The 15714-nt window shown below is 36.8% G+C and overlaps 2 protein-coding genes across 2 annotated transcripts; one reads left to right on the forward strand and one right to left on the reverse strand.

Annotated features, from left to right (window-relative positions):
- Nucleotides 1-881: 881 nt before the first annotated feature.
- On the reverse strand, nucleotides 882-8694 carry LOC141832035 (putative mitochondrial-processing peptidase subunit beta, mitochondrial). The gene is made up of 9 exons (XM_074719499.1): nucleotides 7963-8694; nucleotides 7178-7342; nucleotides 6948-7085; nucleotides 6456-6607; nucleotides 6261-6369; nucleotides 4638-4736; nucleotides 2739-2804; nucleotides 2508-2615; nucleotides 882-1227 (listed from the first exon to the last, which is right to left on the reverse strand). The coding sequence occupies exons 1-9, from the start codon at nucleotides 8611-8613 to the stop codon at nucleotides 1141-1143; spliced, it is 1575 nt and encodes a 524-aa protein (XP_074575600.1). The 5' UTR covers nucleotides 8614-8694; the 3' UTR covers nucleotides 882-1140.
- A 1182-nt stretch (nucleotides 8695-9876) lies between these two features.
- Nucleotides 9877-15435, forward strand: LOC141832110 (diacylglycerol kinase 1). The gene is made up of 8 exons (XM_074719592.1): nucleotides 9877-9973; nucleotides 11626-12748; nucleotides 13322-13688; nucleotides 13762-13838; nucleotides 14188-14307; nucleotides 14546-14710; nucleotides 14847-14984; nucleotides 15073-15435. Exons 2-8 carry the CDS (start codon nucleotides 11636-11638, stop codon nucleotides 15220-15222), a joined length of 2130 nt encoding a protein of 709 aa, XP_074575693.1. The 5' UTR covers nucleotides 9877-9973; nucleotides 11626-11635; the 3' UTR covers nucleotides 15223-15435.
- The last annotated feature ends 279 nt before the right edge of the window (nucleotides 15436-15714 follow it).

Below are 15714 nucleotides of genomic sequence, written 5' to 3' on the forward strand. Positions count from 1 at the left end.
CGTAGCTTTAATTTTTATTTTCCCTACTCGTTATTTTATTCTCTGTTTTTTTGTTAATTACTAATTCTGTTTTTGAATTCAAAATATGAGATTTTCACGTTTTTGAATTCTGTTTTAAATTTTCACGTTTTTTTAACTTTATTTGAATTGGTCAGTGAACTTGAAATTACACCCTTATTTAATTTTTTTTAATAGTTTATTTATTTATTTTATATATTTACTTATAAATTTAATAAAAATTTATTAATAAACATAACTTACAAATTTTATTTGGATAAAAATATTATTTATGAATAATTCACCATCTCTAACTCTATTCATGTATAAGAATATAAATAAGTAGTTTTCAAATTGAACACTAAACAAATCCCTATCGATTATATATTCAAATTATTTTTCTTGTCAACTATAATTAAGATCTTATAAATATAAATACGGCTATCAGTAACACAATAATCAACTGATAAATCGCTAAAACAATCGCTTAATTTAAACACAGTAATATCTTGCCCTATAAATGAAATGTTTGAATCGCTTCTCCTATTGTATCTTAACAAAATCTGCTTATCAAGACCTTTATGTGGAGTGGTTAAGTATAAAGATCGATGTATTAAATTTCATATAGTCGTGAAACCGTCCGTGTGAAACCGCTCATCTTACCTTTTTACAGAAGATATATGCACCAACAACCAATTATATTATTAATCAATCACTCTGAAAAAGGAGTGACTGATTATATGGGTGTACTGATTTGATTATATGGGTGTTCACAATCCACAGACATCCCTATGCGGGATGGTGCGACACAGGACTAACTACTTGCAGTTGCTAAACATGAAAACAACAACAAAGTGTAAAGATTAAAAAGGAGCAAGACATGATTGATACAAAATGCAAACTCTTATGTAGCTCTTAGCGAAATGGTAGGTTAACAGTTTTGTTGGCGAAAGAAAAAAAATAAACTGTAGTTTTCCACATCCATTATTTGATAATCTGGAATTCCACAGCTAGTGTCTCTATGGAGGCAGCCCAAAGCATTTCGGACATCAATATGGTACACATAACATACCCGACCGGCATTGTAGGAGGTCAAGCTAACAAAGATCTTGATAGATAAATAAATAACCAAAAGCAGGGCAGCTAGTAGCGGAGCAAATAAGTGCGGCGTCTGAACCAGTTATAGTCTGGAAGGGTCTGGATAGGTCCCATGGCTGCAAGTGCAACATCCTGCATCCCCAAACATTGGATACATTGTTATCCCTTGAAAGAAAAACAAAAGGATGAATAGAAACAAACAGAGACAGACAGAGGGCCCTTGTGCCCATTTTTGCTTGTATGTATGCTAAATAAGGTCTCTGTCGGTTGGACACATTCAACCCAACTGCTTAAACTGGCAAAATAAGCAAGTATCCATAGATACTTATCCGTACCCACAATTTTAAGCAAATCTGACCTGAATCAGATTAATATACATAATTGTGAACCTAAATCAAACTTAATCATGGATACCAAATTCTCTAGTAGCCATTGCCATCCCTAACCTCAATTTCATCAAGTTTGCTAGGCCAGTATGACCCATTTGATGATCTCAGTTCAACAATAGTGTCCAACTATCATGGCATGACTGACCCGCATGTCCCAACAACCTCCTCGCCCACCTGATCTCTCCCCCTCCCAATAGAGCAACCCCACAAGCTATAGTTCCACAAGAATTGATATTCCAAGTACATTTTGCCAAACAAATATAGGAACGTGTATTCCATTGATATCCATATAGAGAATAAAATAACTATTTCTATAGGGAATCATATTCAATTAATATTCATATAGAGAATAGAATAACCACTTCTATAAATCAAATGCAACATTGATGAGACACCTCTTAATTATTCTATAAGACTGAAAAGAAAAAACCTTACTCTGGGACCTAATACACACAAAGCACAGATTTGTTGCTAACATAGTCAGCCACTCCATTATGTAGATGCCCATGATTTGGTTCAAATACTGAACTTTCATAATTGCTCTTAGAACTTCTTTTAGATGCACATTCCTCCAATCATACTATGTGTTGAGGCTTTCTTAATTATAGCTAGTTATCAGGTTCTACCTGAAGCAATTGAATAGAACCAATATATGTATTTGGTTCGATTCAATTTGTGTTCAACAGATTTCTGTTATGAAGAGGTGAACCAATGTTTTTAATGGCCAATGCGATTCCATGTTTCTGCATCCCGACATCAGTTAATACATTCCTCCAACAACAATATGCATAAGTGAAGACATTTTAGTTATAGTTAATTAATTATCTGGTTGACATGAAAGAATTGAATTAACTCGACAAATGTATTTGGTTAGGTTCAATCTGTGTTCCACAATGTTTCAGTTATATAGAGGTTCAAGTAATAGGGCATACCACAATAAGATTCTAAGTTCTTGCATCCTTCTTTCCTTACTTAATTACTAGGAATTTAATCACACAAACTAGTAAAATAAGAAGGCTTTACCTGATCGAATATGAAGCGGTTTGCAACACGCTTAATAGTGCTTGCATCTACTGCATCTATTCTTGCAAAAAGTTCAGCAACTGGGATTCTACGACCATAAGTAAGTATCTACAAAGTAAAAAAATTAGCAGCAAAAAGATGACGGGGCTACGACTGTTCACAACGTAAACTTCCTGGAGTATTATACTCTGTGCTACCAAGCAATCATCATATGGTGCCAAAAGTAATTACCTGACGGCCAATATCCTCAGCAATAGGACTGGTACCATCAATGTGAAGTTGAAGGGAAGATTTAAGCTGTAAAATCATTAATTATTAGCATATTATAATGGAAGAATACAATTACAACAGAAGTAATAAACTTGGCCTGCCCACTATTCAGATTATAATTGTTAGACAAATTCAAAACTTAAAATTATTTGGAGCTATAGTTAAACAGTAGATTTCTTACAAGGTTTACCATTTGAGTATTGCAGATTGCTCATTCAGATGAACCAAATTCAGGAGATCTAGCCACAAATTACAAAAATACCAATGCACAGAAAAACAACAAAACCTGATAGATTGTTTCATATCCTACCTTCATCCTAATCCCAGCAGCCAATCGGATCTATTTGAAGAATTCCCAAACAAACTAACCCTGAGTATCCGGTTGGCTACGCGGTTCTATTCTTGACACTATATCGGTAACTTTTTAACTAGACTAGAGTAAAGTTTACTTTGATTTCCCTTTACCTCTCACCCATTCAACTCTTATTTTGTTTAATTTGTCTACCTATAGAGTTTATTTATATTACTAAACATGCAGAATAATTTTCTTTATCTTCTTTTTTGATCCCATATTCCATCTTACCACTCAAATATATGCTACACTAACCTTTTGTATGAGTTATGTTGTTCTACCAAACAATCTGACCCGTGAAGTATGACCATTCATAACGAAGTCTAACAAAATTTTCCTTTTAGCCTACTACAAGGCACATGATGATCACACAAAGTTCTCACCTTACCTATTTATAACGAAGTCTAACAAAATTTTCCTTTTAGCCTACTACAAGGCACATGATGATCACACAAAGTTCTCACCTTACCTATTTTAATCACCTTGGTCTTTATCCTTTTAATAATATTTTTATCAATATTTCCATGTTAAATAATAAATCTAAAATATCTAAAACTCTTGCATCCATCTGATGAACAAATTGAAGTTAATTTTGCCAACCATATATGCAAAAATTTGGATAATTGATCAAACAAAAGATCATGAAAGCATATTCTCAATTATAGCACTGCAAGAAGAAAGATTGTTCTATGCAATGAAGTACACTTCTGTATGATTACATGATTAAGTACACTTGTATGATTACATGATTACATGGTGTTAATTATAACATGCATATTTACGTTCTATACATCTCCATCTCTTCTATGCACCATAAGTAACTAACTTGATCTCAACTACAACCAAGAGTGTAGGTAAATAGATTTTAAAAAACAATAGTGCTAATGCAAATTACATACCAACAGTACAAGTTTTTTCCGTCTGAAATAATTGTATGATGTGCACATCTTCTACAATAGCTTGAAAAAAAATAAGAATAAAAATAACCAAAGTGTACTGTGGTCATATTTTCTACATCTAATTCATTGCATTCTCAACACTTTAAAGGTTCTGTATTTTCCTCTCAATACATTTGCATTTGCATCAGGTATTTGAGTTGCAAAATAATAAATAAACTTAAGTGAACTTACTACATACATAGCTAGCAACAATCTCCCAAATTCTAACCAATAAACTTACATGTTTTCTCTAAAGAAATTCTATGGTAATCTAGGATATACCAACACCATTTTAGTTGCCTTAGCTATTAGTACCACAAAATCACACATTCAATATGTTTGTGTAGCTTCACGAAAGAATGGTTCTATTATTAATGATGTTAACTAAAGAACTAAACTAATAAGATGCTGCAAGTAGCATCATGAAAGAAAGTGATGCTCATTGGGGGGAAAAAAACAACATCAAGAGTATCTAGATTGCGTTTATCAAGATATTATCTTCAATATTTAGGAAATAATTATGCAGTTTCACATAGCATCAAAGAAACTATATATGAATCACTTAATTACTTGATTTCGAGCACGAGTAACATCATCCTCCGAAACTCTGTATGACAACTTGCTTATCTCATGCATAATTGCATAGGCCAAATCATCCAAGCAATCTGGCTGAAAATGAAATATGAAAAATGTTGGTTATCATACATGAGAAAGAGGCAGGATGCAGGTTTGCTACTTGCAAGACAGGGTTCACGCTCCATTATCATGATATAACCAAAATTCATATAAATATTATTTCAGATGACCTAACAGAACTTAAATAGATTTCACAAAATTTGAAAGACATGAAACAAACCGAGGAAGGGTTTAAACTAGACATAAAAGTTTGCATAAGAACTTTAATATGCATGGTTTTTTCAAACAGTTTCATGCAGTGGCGTCCTCTGCATACATCTGTTGTACAATAAAGATGACTAATTCTCTTTTGATCTAATACTAGACTAATCTGTTGTGCGGCAACCTAAAGGTAAAAAAATAGCAAAAATGTAAAATAACACAGATGTGACATGGCAAGATTGACCCCTCTTTATCTTTGTAAAATAAAACACAAGAATCTATTTAGCCATGTGATACATCACCCTTGTTATCCATTCCATGAATATGGAGAAATTCTGGAATGAATCTACAAACTAGATTTAGTTGCTACAATTATCACTTGACACTGAAGACAATTGAGCTAAATAAAAAATAAAAATAAAAAACACCCTTCCTTACCTATGCAGATTCAATTTGTTAAATCATGTTTCATCGTAAGACAGTTACAATACTTTTACCTGTTCAGATAAGAAATCAGGACTGCTTGAGCCCAAGCCACTTCAGTTACTATGATGTCTCTTATGTTTTATTTAACTGCTATGCTGAAATTGCATCCTTATGTGCAGTAAGTTAGCAAACCATGAACTTCTATTTGCATCTTTAGTTGTTGTTAACATTTTTTGTCAACTATTTTATCTTTCATATCTCATGCTTGACCATATGCTGGAATTCTACATAGCAATTCTGTCAATTCATTGTTGCAATTTTACCATTTTGTGACAGTAATTAGTATAAAGAGATTTAGGTCCAGCAGTTTTGCAAAAGCAATGATGTGACTGGATAAGATTTGAGATAGATGATATTTAATTTTTATAGATATATCTATTTGTGAATATTGTAGAAAACAAATTATTGGTCAATATAATGACATTTGAAAGAAAAAAATGATATGAATATCATCATTAGGTCGTATTGCAGTGTGATGCACACAACCCCTAGGACATATGAGTCAACTTTGAGACATATGATCATCAATCTACCATGCAGTCATAAACCACCATCAACGGTTAAGCTGATTCAAGATCTCTATAATTGCTAGTAATGTAATTACTTTCAAGGAAAAATATTTGTTTAGCAGCTCCTTATGGATGCAAACCTATAACAAGAACAAATCTCTAACAAATTTAAGAGAAACCCGATGAATAGCAAATGTTCATAGGATCCACTGCAAAAAAATTCTTCCTAAATCATCACTAATTTGTAACAAAGTTCAATATATCAGATTCAAATCAAATAAAAAAATCATGTACGCCAATCAATCACAACTTTATGATACAAACTTAAGATCTCATAAGCTACGAGGAACAGATGGCTAACCTTGGCAACTGCATAAACACCAAAGAGGCCAGTATCCTTGTAGTTTGTGTTGAAGGCCATCACACTTTCTGCAATCTCATTGATAGCAACTCTTTGGATTAGCTCTGAACTGCTTAAACAAGGGGTAGATGGTCATAAAAAAGCACAAAACTAGGGAAGTTAACAAGTAGTAATATCAAAACAATCACCACCAACCCCATATGCTTCCCCCCGCCTGAATTCTTGTCCCAAGAGCCTAGCATAGACTGCACAACCATTAATGCGATAGAGTCTGGATCTGTCCAAGATGCTCCACTAAATGCAACCGCAAATTGTGCAAGTGGGATATCATCGTCTATTATCCTAACCTGGATATCACACACTGTAGCAGTCAAAGAAGAATTCTCCACAAAGATAACTGTCTAATAGAGGTTAACTTCTCAATCATCATCGTTGTCGTCATCTTAACAAAGATAACACATCTAAGATTGATTAACTTCATCATCATCAGAGCCATGTTTGTCCCAACTATTTAGAGTTGTCCGCACAAATCTTAGCTCTCCATTGAGCTTTACACACGGCAATATCACTAGGGTTAATCAAATTAAGAAAATCATTTTCCATTACATTGACTAATGCATTCTCTGATTATATTCACTCATTTTATAAGTGAGGTTAACTTCATAAACAATTAAAACTCAATCGCACCTCGGAACCAGTAAATACAGCTGGCTCCCTGGCAGTCAACTGAGATGCTGTAGTAGGATCATTTGACAGCTTCGGAAACAATTTTTTCACTAGCTCAACAAGATTGTCATGTTTAACAGCACCAGCTGCTGAGATAACCTAAAGAATTCACAACAGTATCAAAGAAAGGATAATTCTATCCCCGCACAAAAAGTGGTATCTTTGTTTGACAAAACAAAAAAAACACAAACCATTCTAGGAGCTGTATAATGAGTTGATATATAAGTCTTAAGATGCTCTTTAGTAATCGTCTTAATGTTTTGAGCAGGCCCCAGTATAGTCCTGCCAAGTGGAGTGTACTGGAAAGCTGTCGCATGTAAATGGTCAAAAATAACTTCTTGAGTTTGGCTCTCCACCTGTATTTAAGAGAGAAAGGCTATAAATGTAAAGGACCAAACGAGGAATATTAACATAATAAAAAAAACTTGTGAATGCACTGTAATTTCTCAAATAGGTTTTTGACTGAATACATGAACTCAATGCTAAACGCACTTCATTCAATAACAGCAGAGTGAAATGATGCAATATCAGGCATAGAAAATCATGGTCACCAGACAAGAGCATTTTAGAGATAGAAGTTATATGACGTACACAGGGAAAACAACTAAAAAAAGATCTGTTTCAATTTCTTACATAAGCCTACCAGCTTAAAAACCATAATATGGGCGCTCCAACGAGAACAGTTTGAAGAATGATGCTTTTTTAGCTCTTTATTAACTGCTAGCTCAGACTTTAATCAATTAGATTAACACCATCCGAACTATCTCCACTTATCCTCGTGCATTTTTAAACAGGGGGCTTAACAATCGTATTATCTCCAGCGTTAAAAAAAAGTAATACAATAACAGAATTTAGGGTCAACGAAGATGGTCAAACTAAGCCGACTCAAAGGGGAACTTATGGATTATTAATGAACTCGGCACGAATATCTTCAAATGAGGTAAAAAAAATTATGATTAAAAATGCTGGACTTTACCTCCTCCATCTCTCTAAGAATGACATCTCGCTCCCTCTCAATGCGCTTCTCATCAAATGACGAATTCTGAAGTATGTCCGCAAGGATTTCTAACGCCTTGGGCACATCCTTATCTAAAACCTTAGCATAGTAAGTTGTTTGCTCCCTCGACGTGTAAGCATTCAGATGTCCACCCATGTTCTCGATCTCCTGCTCGAGCTGTCGCACCGTCCGCGACTCGGTGCCCTTGAAGATCATGTGCTCCAAGAAGTGGGCGGTCCCGTTGGTCTCGTCCGTCTCGAATCGGCTCCCGGCGTCGATCCACACCCCAACGGTGGCAGTCCGAGAGGCGAGGGTGGACTCGGTGGCGACGCGGAGGCCGTTGGGAAGGGTGGTAACGCGGGTCTCGGGGGCGGCGAGGATGGCAGTGTGGTCCGCGAGGGCAGGTTGGGGGGAGGCGTAGCGGAGGAATCGGGGGTCGGGGTCGTCGAGCTTCTTAATCTTGGATCTGACCGCCTGGACGAGGCGATCGTAGGGCATGACGGGGGGTTTGGCAAGTGAAGGGGCGGCGCCCGTGATTGACAAAGCATCGGCAGCAGCGGTGGAGGCAGATCGGCGTCCGGATGGGACGAATCGGCGGCGAGAGAGTGCAAAAAGCTTGCGGATCACCATGACCAGGCAAGAATCGAGGATCGCGAAGGGATGGAAAAGTCGGGCGAAGGATGCAGCGGTGGCGACGAGGAAAAGGATTATAATCGGATTTGGGTCTGCTTAGGTCCGCATCCAACGAGGTATAATATATATATATATATTTTTATATATAATTTTTGGGTTTTTTTTTTCTCGTGATTTTTTTTTATTTCCGTCAGCTTGCCACGACGGACGCAATGACGCGGCTAAAAATTCCCACCCACCTCAGCGTCACGCAGAGGGAGTCGCGCGGTGTATCATGTATATATGAGAAATGCTACCCTGCGGTCCGCCCTGTGCACTCTCACTTGACTCAGTCCTGCTCCAGCCGTTGCCGCATCGCCGTCCGGCCACTACCGTCCGCCGCATCACGCCCGATGGACGCGCACTTCGCCGGCGCACAGCCCCGCATCGGATTCCGGATGGAAAGTGGTCGGAATTCGATGTCGGCCAGAATCGGCCGCTCGGCACTGGCGGACGATTCCGCGGTCGGTTTCTGGCCAAATTTCGACCGAAGACCGACCGAGGAAGGACCACCGGCTCCTCGGTCGGTCTCCGGGCGAAATTTGGCTGGATTCCGGCAGCCGCTTGGCACTAACAGCCGATTCCCTACTAAATTCATCGGATTTCAGCCACTATCCGACCGGAATCCAGTGCCAGGCGGTGCGCCCGTGAGTCGCGCTTCCATCTTGCCCGGGGCGGCGGCCGACGGTGGTCGGACGGCGAAGCGACAGCGGCGGTAGTAGTGAGGGTCGGAGGAGTGCACACGGGTAGTGCAGGCGTAGCAAATTTATATATATATATATATAATTTTTTGCTCGTCAATATTCAAATTTGATCCCGTAATGATGATAAATAAGCATTGAAGTAATCTTGTTTATATCTATGGAAATATTTTCTTATAAATCAAAATCATTTATTTGTTTTTACCTACCACCAGGAAATATTTTCTTATTTATTTATTTGTTTTTAAAAGATATATCGATATTATTTTGTTTTTCATTTTAAAATTTTACTTTGTTTTATTTTTTTAAATTATGCACCAAATTAAATATTTTCATATCTGGTTAAAATCGAATGCATAAAATTAGGGATGAACCGGTTCGCATTAACAGTCCCATTTGTAAATGTAATAACAAATTGACACGTCGTTTCGTAGGGCCCTTACGCGGACTGGCATTGGTCTGGAAACTTCCGCCGAATAGACGGAATTGAGAAAGCGCGATGCAGCGGGCTGGAAGAAATCAAAGCAAAGGTGGAGTGTGGAGGTGGAAGCCTGGAAGGGTGAGGAGATGCTCCGATTCGCAACGCTTTCTCTGATACTTGCTTTCCTATTTCCTTTGTAAGATCTATTCTATCATTCTTTCAATTTTTTTTTCACTAGACCACGATCGATTCAGTCGAAGGAGTTCTATTTTCCATTTTTTTGAAGACTTTTAGGTTATTTTTCTGTGTGAAATGTCTACGGAGATGCCAAGCTTACATCGTTTCCTTCTTCTTCTCGTTCTCTCTTCTTCTTCTCTCTCCATGTTTTTTTACTAGAGTATTCAATTTAGGCAACGTGGTTTCTGCTTCTCTTTTTCTTTTTTAGTTTTTTCATTGTTTTGCTGTTTGGATATAATAATGAAAAAAAAAAATCAATTTTGAATTCTTGATGCTCGTGGTACACGGATGCAAATTCTCGAGAGGAAATTTCGTTTCAAGTTTCTTATGTAGTGTGTATCAGTGTTTCTGAACTATCAAAAGGAAAACAAGCTTTTGAGGAGTGGATATGGGAGGTGGAAAATGGTAGAGTTGATACTTGATAGTAAGAAAGTTAGACAGCTAACAGAAAATTTTGCGGAGTTGGTGGAATGGGCTATTTGTACAGCATGAGCAAAAAAAAAAAATGTTTTCTAGAGGATTCACTTGTTGATAAGTGAGAGTTCTGCCCACTCCTGATGTCCCTTCTTTCTTTGTTTCTTCTTGACCACTTGTATAAAGCTTATAGGTAAGTGAGCTGATTCTTTTTGTTTTTATCAATATATATAGTCAAGTTGTCCCAAATTATCAGGGCGAAATGATGAGGTGATTGAATTGCCTATTCACCACGTTTAAAATAGTGATGCTTCTTTTATTCACCATTGGTTAGATGATACAACACTAGGTGCTTTGGATATAGTTCTTTGGCACCTATGCTTCAACCTTTTTATCCTTCTGTAGAGGTGAAGAAAAAGTGACGAATTCTACCTTCTTGTTTTATCTATCAATCAATCACTGATAAAGGTTAACGGTCTTCATGTTAAGAATAAGGTGCTAAACAACATGCTTGATGAGTTTTCTTATTGAAGTACTTCTTTTTTTTTTTTTGCCTACCTATGATTTATGATCAATTTCATTATGGATACTACATTTGATGCATGAGTATATTTGCCTGCCCATGCTTCCCCTTTTACGAAGATGATGCTGTCTGATTGTGATCGATCAATCAGCCCAATATCTACACCAAGCGCCACTAGGAGGACATAAAAAGCACAAAAGAAACAACATACATGAAGTACTTTTTATGATGTTCAATCAAGAATTACTTTTTGTCCATGAGTGTAAAAACTTCCACAACATATAAAAGGACAGATTAGGCAAATTATAGAAAACTTTTCATCCATGTTCAACACACCTCTGCCCATACATGACACAAATCAATAAAATTTTAGTAGCTTTCTCTTGTTTCTCAACAATACCCTAGGTTGCACCTCCTCTTTGTATAATTTTACAAATTCCATATGGTTGATAAAGGATACCAAGCATAAACAAGATAATATAAGTCAGTGATAGAAAATCACCAAGATCCTCATTGGTGTGTTAAGGAAATTGGTCAAAAGGAAAATCTGTTAAAGCTCTCTCTCTCTCTCTCTCTCAAAAACAAAAAAACAAAAAAACTTTTTGGTTTCTTTGTTACTTTGTCTCAGCTAATATATTCTCTAACCTTTCTCATCATTTTGAATGTGATCCTAGGTACTGAGAAATGGATGACAATAGAGACCAATCCATAATGGGAAGTGCTGTATTGAATGGCCCTTTATTTGATGAAGCAGGACATTGGCTTTTCATTTTATCCTATCTTACAGTTATTGTTGTTGGAATCCTGATGACATTGTTTCTTATCAATCAATTGAAGGCAAATATTAGTTTAAGCTTGATGAAGGCTATCAGATCAAGATCAAAGAAGAATAGAAAAGCTAAAAATAGAGCTCCTGGATCTGCACATGTCTGGAAAGTGGAACCTGGTTCTCAGTCAAAAGGACTTAAGTGCATTGTATGCTTATATTCTGTATCACCATCTCAATCACCGGATGAGAGCATCTATCGTTGTGATATCTGTAGTGCTGCTGCACACTTGTCTTGCTTGTCGAATGCTTATGAAGACTGTAAATGTGTGTCTATGTTTGGTTATAAGCATGTAAGGCATCAATGGGCTGTACAATGGGCTGAAATAGCAGATCAACCTGAAGAAACTTCTTTCTGCAGTTATTGTGAAGAACCTTGCAGTGGGTATTTTCTTGGTGGCTCACCCTTTTGGTACTGTATGTGGTGTCAAAGGCTAGTGCACATCAATTGCCAAGCTAGCTTTGCCCATGAGAATGGTGACACCTGTGACTTGGGTCCTCTGAGGAGGCTTATACTCTCACCTCTTTATGTAAAAGACTTGAGCAAATCTGGAACTGGAGGGCTTTTAAGCTCTCTGACTCATGGGGCAAATGAGTTAGCATCTACAGTACGTGAACGTCTTAGGAATCGTAGTAAGAAACATAAGAAATACAAGGAATTTTCCATTGATTCAGGTGATATAAACATAGATTTGTGCAAGTCAAGCAATGGGGATTGTTTAAACTCTGAAGGTACAATGAATACTAATCACCAAAGTCAGAATATCAATTCATGCACAGACCCAAATTCTGAAATTTACAGATCATCATCCCATATTGGTGACTTCCACAGAGGCAGTAATCAGAAATATGAACTTCTGGAGTTGCCTTCAGATGCTAGACCGTTGGTTGTCTTCATCAACAAGAGAAGTGGTGCTCGGCATGGTGATACACTAATGCGGCGTTTAAATATTCTTCTAAATCCTATGCAGGTGAACCTAATTTACTCTGAATGTCCATTTTGAATGCTAATAGCTGTATAGATGTTTAAGCTTTGAAATATTGCATTCCAGCTATAGTTGGAGCTCTCGTTTTTTGGCTTTGTTGGTAATGATGCTGATAGCTTGTTTTTTAAATATTAATATGTAGCCTGTAGATTTAATTTAGCCTGTATAAGTAGAAGTTTTTAGCATAGGATCTTCTTGTAAATCAGTAGCTACTTCTTTTTACTTGAGACTTCTAGCTGTTTACTGGTTAGGCATCTTATATTAGGTGCAAGAGTGTATTAAATCAATTGTCCTCTCCTTATTCATACATTGACATATACATGCATTTAGCTTTAGATAGAGTTCTGGATAAGTTTTATAGCTGTTCTAAATGGTTGGGAGTTATAGCTTTTGATAGAGTTCTGGATAAGTTTTGTTGCTGAACACATGTATGCATTCAATCAATAAAACATTGATCATGTCAATTAGATAAATTAACATTATATCAAAATCAAGCTTAGCTACAATATTGCTATAGAAAATATTTCATGTGAAACCAATATCAAATTTTGTTTCTAGATCTTTGAATTAAGCAGGGAACATGGACCAGAGGAAGCACTCTCTTTGTTCAACAAGGTACCAAATTTCAGGATTCTCATTTGTGGCGGAGATGGCACAATTGGTTGGGTTCTCAGTGCAATTGACAAACTAAAATTTGAATCACCTCCGCCTATTTCAATCCTTCCAGCTGGTACTGGTAATGATCTTGCAAGAGTCTTATCATGGGGTGCTGGTCTTGGCACCATTGAGAAAAATGGAGGTTTATTCAAAGTTTTGCAAGATATAGAACATTCTGCTGTCACCCTTCTTGATAGATGGAAAATAGCAACTGAAACCACACAAAATGGTCTTTCTCAATCTCCAAAGTTTATGAATAACTATCTTGGTCAGTAAAGTGAAATATTTCCTGACACTGAATATGTGATGGGGTTTCCACTCATGCCTCATTATGTTCCCAGGCATTGGATGTGATGCTAAGGTTGCTTTGGACATCCATAATCTGCGTGAGGAAAACCCTGAAAAGTTCTACAACCAGGTAACTCACCTTTTTATTATTATTGTTATTATTATTATTATTATTATTATTATTTTGATTGCTTGAGCTTTTGTTTTTTTATTAGAAGATGAACCAATTAAATACTGACAGAGAAATTCTTGTTTCTGGGTACAAACATGGATCAACTTATTTTCTGAATCTTGATTAGATCTCAAGTGAACTCTGATCAGGATAGAAAAAGCATAACTTGTTCTTCATTGTATCATTTTGTCTGATATGTACATGTTGGTCATTCAGCATTTTGCCTGCCTTTATTCTAGTGTTTGCTCTATGTGATTCTTTTGATTGTACTTGTTAGATATAGCTGATGCCTGTATGGAATGTGCAGTTTATGAACAAAATGTTGTATGCAAGAGAAGGTGCAAAGAACCTGATGGATAGGACATTTGCTGACTTTCCCTCGCAAATCAGATTAGCGGTGGATGGGGTGAAGATTGAAATTCCTCAGGTACATAGTCCCTGGTGCTTAGCTTTGTATCAATCTACCATATATTCTAGTTTTGTCAAAAGTTAATGTGTTGACGAAATGCTGGAAACATGCCATGTATGTTGTTTCTGTTTTCTTTTCCTCTGACACACTAATGAAACAAGAAGAATTTGGTTCCATATGACAATAGTAATGCTACTAAATGCAAAAATCAAGGGATGCTTCACTTGACTCTCTGACTAGTTCTTTTGGATCACAGGATTCAGAAGGTATCCTTGTGGCTAATATTGGCAGCTACATGGGAGGGGTTGATTTATGGAAAAATGAAGATGGGAATTATGATAACTTTAGACCACAATCGATGCACGATAAGTTGCTGGAAATTGTTTGTTTCACAGGAACATGGCACTTAGGAAGGCTTCAGGTTAGTAGGGTACTTATCATGGAAATTGGGAGCTGGATAAAATTTTTCTCAAAGTTTGAACTTTACTTTGACTTATGTTAAAGTATCTATTTTTTGTTTGGATTGGATGCTTAACGATGAATTCTTTCCCTGACAGGTAGGGCTTTCTCGAGCTAGAAGGCTTGCACAAGGGCATTTTATCGAGATCCAACTTTCTGCTTCTATGCCTGTTCAAGTGGATGGGGAGCCATGGTATCAGCAACCCTGCACCCTGGAAGTATCTCATCATGGCCAGGTTCTAACCCTAAATATATTTATTTAAAGAATTTAAGTACATTGTTTTGCAAAGAATTTATGTAAGTTTGCCGCATTTGGTTCTGCAGGTCTTCATGTTGAAGAGAGCATCAGAGGAGCCTCTCGGCCATGCTGTAGCCACCATCACTGATGTTCTTGAAACTGCTGAAATTAATGGAATTATCACGGCGAAACAGAAAAAATCTCTTCTTCAGGAGATGGCCTTAAGGCTCTCTTGAGATCTACTACAGCCCTGAAATTTGTGTCATTCCTCAATTTTTCTGGTTTAGTTATTTCATGGGCTTCTTAGATCATTTACACTGCAACAAGGCACAAGTGCAATCCTTGTGAAGAAATGAACGAAGATGCTCAAATCCTTCCGATTATATTGTAGAGCATTAAGCTTATATAAACCAAAGGTGACAGGTGACGGTGATGTATATATATATATATATATATATATATATATATATAACTGAGATTGTTATGTACAAAATATATTTTGGTTTTGCGTAGATGTCAGTCAATGCAGCTCAGATTTTTTCATTCTAAAGGAAGTGTAACACGCAGTGCCAAATCCTTCATTTTCTTCCAAGGGTCCCACCATCAACTCCACCGAAGTAGGCCCTACAGTGGGCTACACAAGAAATTACAGCCCAGTCCACATAACTTAATGGCCCATATAAGTATGGCCCAAACAAACGTCCTGGTCGATGGTTTTGAAAGTTCTC

This window comes from Curcuma longa, chromosome 7, assembly GCF_044706935.1.
Source record: "Curcuma longa cultivar G26 ecotype Majalengka, Jawa Barat chromosome 7, ITB_CL_G26_1.1, whole genome shotgun sequence".
NCBI lineage: Eukaryota > Viridiplantae > Streptophyta > Magnoliopsida > Zingiberales > Zingiberaceae > Curcuma > Curcuma longa.

Excerpts from the sequence above, each read along its gene's own strand:
- LOC141832035 (XM_074719499.1), bottom strand. The coding sequence starts at position 8,613 with ATGGTGATCCGCAAGCTTTTTGCACTCTCTCGCCGCCGATTCGTCCCA. Across the intron at positions 7,086-7,177 it reads ATTATACAGCTCCTAGAATG|GTTATCTCAGCAGCTGGTGC; the intron begins GTTTGTGTTTTT and ends TGAATTCTTTAG. Across the intron at positions 6,370-6,455 it reads GGCGGGGGGAAGCATATGGG|TTCAGAGCTAATCCAAAGAG; the intron begins GTTGGTGGTGAT and ends TTGTTTAAGCAG.
- LOC141832110 (XM_074719592.1), top strand. The coding sequence starts at position 11,636 with ATGGATGACAATAGAGACCAATCCATAATGGGAAGTGCTGTATTGAAT. Across the intron at positions 12,749-13,321 it reads TTCTTCTAAATCCTATGCAG|ATCTTTGAATTAAGCAGGGA; the intron begins GTGAACCTAATT and ends TTTTGTTTCTAG. Across the intron at positions 13,839-14,187 it reads CTGAAAAGTTCTACAACCAG|TTTATGAACAAAATGTTGTA; the intron begins GTAACTCACCTT and ends TGGAATGTGCAG.